The following is a 10,849-nucleotide window of genomic DNA, read 5'->3' on the forward strand; positions in this document are numbered from 1 at the left end:
GGCGAAATCGCGGGTACAACAAAATAAACTTAGCAAAGAACAGTTGGGAGCTTGTGCAGAAGCAAATACAATCCTGCCATACTTTTTCATTCCTTAATCCAAAATGACTAGTACCCACGCAACGAGTTCATCGGACAAATTGTGCCAATTTACATGTGTGATTTGATGACAATGCCGACGCAAAAGGAACAGGATAAATAACAAGCGCATTAAGAAGAAAAAAAAAATTAAAGAATTTTACATTAACAATGAGCTGCCGTCATCATGCCATGCTTGACTAATGGAGCCAAATCATATCCTTACGCGGTTGTTTAACGCAATTCTGGTCACCTTGTACTTTGCTTAAATGGATGCCAAAACCACCAGAACCAAGAACTGGAAAGAGACTGCCCGATTGATTCCCTGCAGCATTAGCATACATAGCGCCTCTTAAAGTAAAATCAAGGTATCATCGATATGGAAGGCCGCAAAGCTAATAAAAGAAATTATGACACTCACCCCGGTCAGCAAGGTTTTCTTTTGTCAACCTTTAAGTGAAGGTTGAACCATTTGCTCTTCTTAGATCGATCTCTAAACGAAGGTTTCTTATCTCTCACTTGACCATCTTCTTTGACCTCCTTAGGCTGACCCTTATTTCTACTCCTACTTGAACTCCGCTTCATTGGAGGAGCAAGAGTATAAGAGGCATGAATTTCATTCCTCTGCCTGAGAAGCTCGTCAATCTGAGAGACCCAACGTAAAGAGGGGGAAAAGGAAACAAAATGAAAACAATGGAAACTGAGTGTTGTTCAATATTACCAATATGCTTGAACATTGACATTCAAATGGAGTTCACATAAAATTGGATAAAGAGTGTCACCTCTTGCATTTCTTGTGTGTATCTGGAGGTCATCTCTGTAAATTGTGCTAGAACCTGTCAACAAAGCCATGCGAAAATTAAGGTGAAGGTATTTAAAATTTACAAAGGGTATATGCAGTGTCATGTACAGACCTCTCTGTACTCGGTTTCAAATTTGGACAGCTCCACTCTTTTTGAAAGTATTTGAGCTTCCACCGCCCTTAAACTTTCCTTTTCTTCTGCAAAAGGTCCACAAGAAAGAACTTCTATCGTGTAGCTTGCACTTTTAAAAAAATTGTCACCTACAATCAAATTTGCGATGAAACCGAGGTGGTAGTGAGCTTTAGCAGAGTACGGTATAACTAATAAACATAATAACCTGGACATACAAGTCGTTAAACAGAAGTAACAAACCATAAACAGCAAACACATGGGTGCCTGCTTTCAGTTCGGTTAATTCACATGGCTGAAACCCATCCAGTTTTTTGAAGAATGCAGCATCAGGATCCTTTGCACTAGCCATCTAGAGCCAAAAGATTTCCAGAAATCATAATAAGAACAATTAGGATAACAAACCTGAAACCATATCAACAAAAACTAGAAACATGGAATTCCAAGGTAGAATTAATAATTACGACTCCAACAGCTCACCGAGTTGGATGTTTGATCCAATCGATATACAGGGAAACCAAGAAAATACATCCCAGCAGATGTGACCTTCCCTGTTTTTGCACTATCCTCCTGCACCAGAAGTAAATACAAATGAGCAACTTAGACTAACATGATAAAACAGGCATATGCCCCAGCCAACATTATAGACATGAGAAGTTGGTAGTTAGGACAGTATTGTCTAGAATGAAACTAACAGTGGCCATAACAATTATTCATAAGAAGCATTGTGGAAAGTTCCCAATATAATATTGCAGCTGATATGCAACTGTAATTCTTACGCATATATTAGTCAGTAATTGAAAATAATAGCACTGTAGCCCCACTTTCATTCTCCCTTCCACGCCTCCAACTCCAAAGAAAGATCAATTAGGAAAGAAGATGATATTAACATGCAAACCCTTGATTTTACATGACTTTATCTAAAAGAAAGACCATGTTCTTTTAAGATAAGAAACCATCCCGCTCTTCAATTCGTCCTATCTGCCACCTAGCTCTATATCTAAATTCTATAGTTCAGTCATAGGAAGAAGCTTATTGTGGTGCCTGGCTACACTAATGATTCATAACCCAAACAAAATTAAAGGTGAAAAGTCTTGGTACCTGTAGGCAAAGGCTCAATCCACCCGTCTCTTCCTGATCAAAATATAATAGCTACAAAAAGACAATTTCGTCCACAAAACTTGATAAGTTAAAAGAGCAGAACATAAATGAATAGTTACTTTCCAGGTAAACCATGTGTGAAGAGATCTAAGATTTAACCTTGAACTTGCTTTTGTCCGACGATTGCACTTGGCACACAAATCCAGCTCTTGCTTCTGCTTCCGTTATTGTAACAGAATAGAAGTGAGCACATTGCTTTTCAACCTGTTAAAAGACAGAAATATAAATGAATAAATAGAAAACTATAATTAAAATAATAAACCAGGCCAAAAAAGGATAGCTTACCTTTTTCGTTATAGAGTGCCCCAATGGAAGTGGACGGGCAGTGACCATGCCATTTAGTGCCTCCTCCAAGACAGTAGCTGATACGGTGGTCTTTATTGGCACTCCTAGTTTACTGATGCGTAAAACATTGTTACATCATCAGGAATTCTTTCATGAATTCAGAGAAGAGAAGAAAATTCTGAAGATCAAAAAGAGCAGAATAAACCAACCAAACCTAAAAAGGGCAGCAAAAATGGTATTTACAGCACCCAAACTTGAAAGATCTAGCTCCAAGTCGTGGCTTTCTGTTTCAACAGCCTAGACAACCAACAAAGAAATCATGTCCAACAAAAAATATTCATGTTAACCAAAAGATAAAATGCATCGACATAATCCCATAGTTCACAACAGGCCAAATTGTGGGATGAATAATTTGACTATGATTAAAGCAAAGGTGAATGAATCTTCAATAGTGCACAACAATAAGCACCCCAAAAATTCTCACCTGAAAGCCGGCTGTGTCATACTGACGCCGTTTGTCTGGATCAGACAATATATTATAAGAAAACGTGACCTCCTTGAAGATATCAGCTGCTTTAGGGTCATTAGCATTTTTGTCAGGATGGTACCTGAATGATACAATGTAACATTTATCAATAATTTTTCTCTCTTTTACTCTGTTAGATTTGAACCCACTCAAGGCACCAAACTACAACATGGAATCACGGACCAAGGCCCAGCTCAATTTCAAAATCCTTTACATTATACAAGATTGTCGAGGAAAAACATATACGAAACTGCTATCTGATGCCTTAAACTAACCCATCACATAAATTGAACATTCAATTTAAAACCATATTTTGGATAGCAAGCTCATTGACCTCACGCAACAACGTACCTAGGAAACTTCTATCTTTCTACTGTAAATCCAACACCTAAACATCTGAAACTCATGCCTTTGTCTTTGTTTGCATCTAAGTTGCATTTGACTTTGGAATACGCAAATTACCAGCATTTATTACAATCCAATTAACAACAAGAATCTGTGCGGCCAATTTCACACTCTGGTATTCTCAATTACATAAGCTACAGCTCAAATTTAGGAAATTAAATACAAATTAGCTTCAAAAATTACTGCAGCCATAAGCTCGAACTCATCGAAAAATAAATAAACAAAGTCTAACAAAGTACCTCAGAACTCAAAAGCTGATAAAAAAAATCGACAAATAGGAATAAAATGGAAGAAGAACATACTTGAGAGCCATTTTTCGGTAAGCACTTTTGATTTCCTGGTCGGTGGAATTCCTATTGAGGCCGAGGACCTCATAAGGGTCTCGCCGGAGATGCTTCTCAGCTTCCTGTTTCTCCGACTTCGATCCGCTGCCCGGCATTTTCGAAATTAACGGCCGATTTCTTCACAAAACCCTAGTAATTTCCTCTCGATTACCTCCGAAACACCGAATTCACGACTCCGGGTTGAAAATTTCCCTCATTTCAAAGAAGTGGCGGAGGCAAATCAACTGTCGCACAGCACCGGAGCATCAGAAAAACCTAGAAAACCAGGAGGCAGAGAGACTCCATGCACATCCAAGCTGGAGCCTTGCGGGAGAGAGCAGAGAGAAAGAGACAAGAGAGATGGAGGGAGGAATTAGGTGTCATATGGTTTTTATTGTTATAAAGAAATGTGAACTCCTGACAAATTTGAAAAGCAGGGGTTTGCTGATAACGTAAGCCGGGGTGCGTAATACGCACCGGCAAAAGTTAACGTCCTTTCCTTTGCACGGTAGCGTTCGCACGCGATCGGCGTGTGTGGTGTACAAATCCCGCATGTTTTATGTTCCTTTTCAAGATTTAATTTTCTTAATGCGACTACTAAATTTTTTGAAAGCGATCACAAATTCACAATCACAATTAGGTGTGTTGAATGTGAAATATTCGTGATGTCATTTTGATAATATTTCAAGTAAATAACGCATTGTTGAAAAATAATTAAAATGCATAATAATTTTTAATTGACTTTGATACCTTAACAATATAATCCCGTTTTGTAAGTGGATTTTTCACATCAAAGGAAGACAATCATCACTAAACAAAAGACTAATCGATATTGGTATAAATTCTTGATGTTCGTTCGTTTGTATTATGATATTTTTTATCTGATACAGATGATAGTAGAGGATAGAGATTTGAACTTAGAATCTTGCGTACGAGGGGAATGTTATTGGCCAACTAAGTTACAAACTCTTTGCAAACTTACATTATTGGTGAGAAACTTCTTAAGTCTCAAGGGATTGAGGTCAAAATTTGCAAGGGTTTGATTACAAAATATTATAAATGAATTAGAAATGCACCACTTGTGCATCACAAAAACTAATCAATTTTAATATAAATTTATTATGTTTCGTTTTATGGCATGTGCCAATACAATTGATGACTAAATGTACAATCAATTGCAAGAATCTTGTGTACACTATACGTCGGTGCATACTCTGCATAATAAATTAAGTCACCCAAAACTTTGTGCCTTTTTAAGAGGGACCTGGATTGTATGCCCTCCCCATCCTATACCTTTTCCATCCTTTTCTATTTATGTGGTCACGGTTAAGTTATCTCAAGATTTTATATTCTTATTGTTTTTTGTCTTATTATTTCTATAAAAAAAATTAATATAAAATATTTACGTGATCTAACCGTAACCATAAAAATATGAGAGGATGAAAAAGGTATAAGATGGGAAGATGTCCTTTTAAGAGTGCGCGCTGCGCACCAAGTGCAAGATAGACACACCTATTCTTGAGGCTCATGGTGATAGGGAGCTGGGTTGGATCATTGCCTCGTTGGCATAATCAAAGCTAAAAAGGCTATTAAGGGATTCAAATCGCAATCAGTGGGGTGGGATTGAGTTAGAAACTTGACCTCACGCTTTTATAGATTATTTATTAATTATAATTAAAATTTTATCGTTTAAAGTTGATAAAATATTTATTCTTCCTCTTTCTGGGGAAATTTTAAATTATTAGTATGATTTATGGACCCTTCAAACTCAAGCATATAATATCATCATATGATCCGCTTGCTTCATACATTGAAATATAATAATATATAATCTATCATCACCCTTTTTGTTTGAAAAAAAATTTGAGAGCGGAACATTTTCCTTTTATTTTCGTTTTATTTATTTATTTTATTATTTATTTCTTGAATTAGAAATGCCGATATGATTAAACATAAATATGACAGGCTTGAAATTTCTTGTTGTCTGCAAATTACTGATTGGTGTGAAACTACAATTTTGTTGTTTATTCGATTAATATTTTATAATTTATTTTGTTTTAAAAAATATAAGTACAACGGTTTTGAAATTTCTTGCACGACCTGTTAATTTGATATGAAAATAATAAGTTTCGGGTACTCTTTAACGAGTCTGGTCATTATCGATTCACACGTTAATGATACATTAACAAATCAGGTTGTTATTGTTTTACTGGTCAAGAACCAGTTAAGATAATGGGTGTGACACGAATGCAACATGTTTGTAAGGTTTAGACATTAGTCATGTCAATTTCTTGTTTGACTCGTTAACTTGACACAAACCGACACAACTCATTAAGGAGTCAGGTCGTTATTAAATTGCTTGTTGAGAACACGTAACATAACGAGTTTGACACAACAAAATCTATTAAAATAAAGAATATGACGACAAACACGATCTGTTCGTTAGACCTACGTAAAACAAAGCAATAGGTATGAATGTGTGAGATATATTTGGGCAAAGTATGGAGGTGGCACCAATAAAAGGTGTTAGGATGCAAGAAAAAGTTTGATGAGGGTGGATGGCTTGCATAATATAAGCCACATGCAATGCCCTGCAAATTTTAATTATTTGAGCATAAATGTATGGTAAAAAAATCATTAATTTATAATTACAACTGAATTCTATATGTAGCTCAGAGAACAATGGAGAGATATAATATGAAAGTTTACTGTCATGACAGAGAATAAAAGGTTAAGTAACAATAGCCAACATCGGCCAGCATCATGAGGGATGTGTATTTACCTACTAAGACGTATGCTTTGCTGGACTTCTCATATAATGATAGATACTTTTAATTATTTGAGTTACAAGTTGCGGCATTTTTTATATTATACATGTGTTTAGCTATTTTTTAATTATTTATGTGCTTGGGTGGTTTAGTTAGAATTTTGTGGGTTTAGTTAACAAAGAAAAAGACTAGCAGATGAATATGAGTTGAAAGAAACATAAATTGTGTTCTCAAATTTTGTATGGTTTTGTTATATATATATATATATATATATATATATATATATATTATACATGTATATATTTTTTTTTTGTGAGCTTTGGCATGAAGGTTTCTTTCTTGTATGGCGAAGTCAGACCGTTAAGAGGGCGACCCACTGCCTAATCAAGCACTAAGGAATCAACTACTGTCACTAAATAATTAAGCAATCAATTTTGTCTTATTAGAATTAATCTAATGTGTTAGTGTGAGACAGCGAAAATGAGAGATGTAATGTAACACCTTCTCATCCTTATCCACGTCACATTGATCCATTCTTTTGACAATTCCAGAAAAATATATCATATGAAATGGAGTATTCATTCATACATTTATGTCATATGTTCAGTTCTCTATCTTTTTATTCAGAAGATAAAAAAAATATATAAATACATCTTTTTAGCTTTTGACACACTCACATTTAATCTCGGGCGTTATTTCTGCTTGACTTATTCAATATCAAAAATCAAAAGCGATGTGTGAGAGCCTAAAATACTCCTGAAAATCATCTTCTTAAAATAAAAACTCATGAGACTAGTTCGTTTAAGTTGTCCAGGCCCATATTGTAGAAAAAGGTTTTTGAGGCCCAACTGAATTTTGATACGAATTTAAAGATTTGAGGCCCATTAGGCTATCATTCCAAGTTTTTGTATTTGTTGGGGTCTGGATTTCATTCAAAGTTGAGTGTTAACTTTATATGGGCCATCTAGACCACTTTCAAGTTGAATATTATTTGTGTCAATGAACTAACTGGATATTTTAGTCATTTCAACTTCGTCAGCTGAACTAAAACTCCAACGTCGACACCTCTTCTTTATGCCCAAGCCGCACTCATGACTTAAATTGTAATTTTTCTTCAAAAGGATGGTACTAATTTGTTAGATTCTAAAAAGATAACACGAGCTAATTGGGCAGCGAACAGGGCCTAAAGCTTAAGTAGTTTTTTTATTTTAATTAAATTTATTATATAACATATATATATATAAGTTTACTTATACTAAAAAATATATACTTACTTATACTAAAAAAATATATAATTGTATTGAGAGTATAAATTGCAAAACAGAATGACGTATAAATTATAAGGTAATAACTTATGAAAAAACATGAGGAACAAGTATATAACGTGTGTTCATTAAAATATTCAACAAATCTCTTATAAATTGAAAAAATAAAATGGATGATGAAAGTTATTTACTTTTTGTTGAAGAGTTCATCCAAGTATTCAATAAGTCTCTTAATTTCAAACATCTAGAAATTAATCGGACATTTTTAGAACAATGATTTTCCTTTGTGCATGGTACTCTTTTTCCTTCGACCATATTAAGAGTCTCAATAAGATTTTAGCGAGGTCATCTTGGTGCTTCGTATCTTCTTATGTATTTTTTTAATAAAAAATAAAATAAACACAGAATACGGGATCAAAACTGATAAAATTGAAACCACGCCAGGCCACTGAATTTGATATTTGTGACCAAACATATGTACCATAAACAACACAAATGCTTATTTATTTATTTAATTAACAACTTGTACATACTTATTAAGATATAAAATTGCATTCGTTAATATTTAATAAATATTAGAAGAAAAGAAAAGGAAAAGGTTTCGTACGTCACGTGGGTGTTTTTATATGCAATGTGCATGGAACGCGTACCAGGCTTAGTTTCTCATCGTTTAAATAAATACTTGCATTACTTAAGATTAAGAAGGCAATTAAGTCAATCTATAGATAATTAATAATTTAATAGATATGCTGCTTTAAGTAATAGTGTGAGCATATCTGCAATTAAAAAATCAATTAGGTGAGGAGGGTTATTGGACCGATCGACTACCACCACTACCAGTTTTAAATTTTATTAATTAAAAGCATGATTAATTTTGGGATTTAGTTTTGATTAATTTACAACCATATGAACTATATGATATGATCAGACGGAAGGAAAGCTTCATCGTAACCGTGAATCCAACTCCATCTTATTATATTAGCAATGACAAAATGTGAAAGAAAAGCCATCGAATCAAAGCCTTTTATTTGCCACTAGAAAAAGCCATCAGCTTTATTTCAGTGACAAGAATAATTCAAACAAGTTGTTTATAATTAATTACAAATTAAGGTTGTTCAAACTAACACTTATGTTAAGAATTAACTAAGACATACTTAAGTGTTTTTAATTACTTAATTAGTAGACGACTAAGCAGTGTTCTTTGTTTATTATAACATCCATATATTCCATGATCTGAATTCAAGATCCTTTCTAGAGTATTATGATTATACTGGAATGGGTCAAAACCAATAAATTAGAAGAAAAAAATTACAAATTATCATACATTAACCTAGTTGTTTAGAATTGTTTTTGATGTAATAAACAAACATGCGATGTCACTAATCCACACGCTATAATATTGTACATAGACGGCAATTGATATACTTCATAGGGCTGTTAGAGAAATAGACGTTTTGTAAAATGAGAGAATTGCGAAAACACCAAAATCGCACTAAAAAAATTTGTTGTTATGCTATTCGAAATATTTCACTTCGAAGTTTTTTATTTTTGTTGAAAGAAATTACTGTGGGGCTCACGATTTTTGTTTGTTTGTTTTTGCTTTGTTATCATTAACGGAGATGAAGAACTTCTGGTGATAGAAAAGAAGTATTATTAGATTAAGACCTAGTTCATCACACTTGAAAATAAAAGAAAATAATTCTTGTAATTAGTTGACTCCTCGAGTCATATAAAGAAAATTGAGTCGGATATAAAGTGGCTACAATCAACTTTCACTTTTACACTAGGTTTTTTTTTTAAATTAGATCTGTTTTAGGGATGCTAATCTGGATTTCAGAAAGAAAAAGAAAACATATATATAGCACGCGCATAACAAATAAAGAACATATAATTTTCTCCATATCAACATATCAAATTTAAACGATAAGAAAAAAGTCCTTTAACATTAGAACTTGAGAACAGAATGAAGTGCAATATCCGGTTATATATCCACGTACACAAGAAATCTGAATTTAAATTCTGAGTTAGTATTCAACTGCTAATACAGTACAAAACAATTGTCAGCAAACTATATATATATATAATGCAATCCATATATTTTTTCTTTGTTTCAAGTTGGAAGATGTTAAAGTAAAAATAAAAAAATCTCAAACTACTGGAGAAGAAATGGCAGCGTTTGTAATGAACAACCATGCTAAACCTCACTTCTAGACGATCTCTGAATCTTCGCCGGCGAGCTGAGCCCTAACTGAAGATCCAACGGCTTACAGCTCTGATGAGTCGAAGCAGACAAAGGGGAAGGCGTGAAGACGACAGGCCTGCTTTCTCCCGACCTGTCCGTTTGCGTCAACGTAAACTTATTAGGGTTTGTAAGATGATCTTGTTCTCCTGTCTGGCAAGGAGGAAACTGCTGCTGAGGTGGCATGGAATACCAATTGGAAACCTTGGAGTGGGACCCGCTCGACGACCCATAATTTTGATCGAACGGGATGAAACTGATCTGGGACTCTTCGTGAAGGGTGAATGAATGGTCAGAACTGAGACACGAGGAAGGGTCGTAGAACCACGACGCTGCCGCTGTAGAACCCTGGTGGTGGAAGGTTTGGAAAGGCTGGAGGTAACAGTTGATGCTGGCTTTTCTGGCTTGAAGCTGAAGCCTTTTCTTCTTCATTCTCTCCTTTTTGTGTGCATTTTGATGTCCACCGAGTGCTTGTGAATTTGCAAACTCCTTGAAGCAATATTGGCACTCGAATTTCTTGTCATCTGGTTCACTTGTTGAGCCCTTCTCATTCTCTCTAGATCGTTCCAATTTTATCGGATGTGAGACAGAGTTTGATGAATTTACACTTTCATCCCCACCACCTTCTGCTGATGACCCTCCTCCTTTGATGGAGGTTTCTTCATTCCTAAGTGGATTCAGTTCAAACCCGAAAAGCCTGAGCTTCTTCTCAACACAAGATCCTGCGGAATAGGTTTCCGATTGCATTTCTAATTTTGTAATGTGGGGGAGGAAAAATATAGGAAGAAGATATTTTGAGTGGTTGTTTTGTAGGGATTAGTTGTTTGGGTTCTCTTCCTTTTATAGTAAACTCTATGGGTTCCAACGA

The 10,849-nt window shown here is 34.8% G+C and overlaps 2 protein-coding genes across 2 annotated transcripts; both read right to left on the reverse strand.

Annotated features, from left to right (window-relative positions):
* Positions 1–51: 51 nt before the first annotated feature.
* On the reverse strand, positions 52–4,280 carry LOC137737407 (chaperone protein dnaJ 16). The gene is made up of 12 exons (XM_068476865.2): positions 3,689–4,280; positions 2,940–3,063; positions 2,670–2,752; positions 2,456–2,567; positions 2,270–2,374; positions 2,111–2,161; positions 1,490–1,579; positions 1,253–1,361; positions 992–1,140; positions 860–913; positions 499–722; positions 52–402 (listed from the first exon to the last, which is right to left on the reverse strand). Exons 1-11 carry the CDS (start codon positions 3,823–3,825, stop codon positions 504–506), a joined length of 1,233 nt encoding a protein of 410 aa, XP_068332966.2. The 5' UTR covers positions 3,826–4,280; the 3' UTR covers positions 52–402; positions 499–503.
* Positions 4,281–9,657: 5,377 nt separating this feature from the next.
* LOC137736543 (uncharacterized) lies at positions 9,658–10,849 on the reverse strand. The gene has a single exon (XM_068475794.2). It carries the CDS (start codon positions 10,726–10,728, stop codon positions 9,937–9,939), a length of 792 nt encoding a protein of 263 aa, XP_068331895.2. The 5' UTR covers positions 10,729–10,849; the 3' UTR covers positions 9,658–9,936.

This window comes from Pyrus communis, chromosome 13, assembly GCF_041283825.1.
Source record: "Pyrus communis isolate YQ-2024b chromosome 13, ASM4128382v1, whole genome shotgun sequence".
Taxonomy (NCBI): Eukaryota; Viridiplantae; Streptophyta; class Magnoliopsida; order Rosales; family Rosaceae; genus Pyrus; species Pyrus communis.

Excerpts from the sequence above, each read along its gene's own strand:
- LOC137737407 (XM_068476865.2), bottom strand. The coding sequence starts at position 3,825 with ATGCCGGGCAGCGGATCGAAGTCGGAGAAACAGGAAGCTGAGAAGCAT. Across the intron at positions 2,162-2,269 it reads CGGACAAAAGCAAGTTCAAG|CTATTATATTTTGATCAGGA; the intron begins GTTAAATCTTAG and ends GTCTTTTTGTAG. Across the intron at positions 1,580-2,110 it reads GATTGAGCCTTTGCCTACAG|GAGGATAGTGCAAAAACAGG; the intron begins GTACCAAGACTT and ends CTTCTGGTGCAG.
- LOC137736543 (XM_068475794.2), bottom strand. The coding sequence starts at position 10,728 with ATGCAATCGGAAACCTATTCCGCAGGATCTTGTGTTGAGAAGAAGCTC.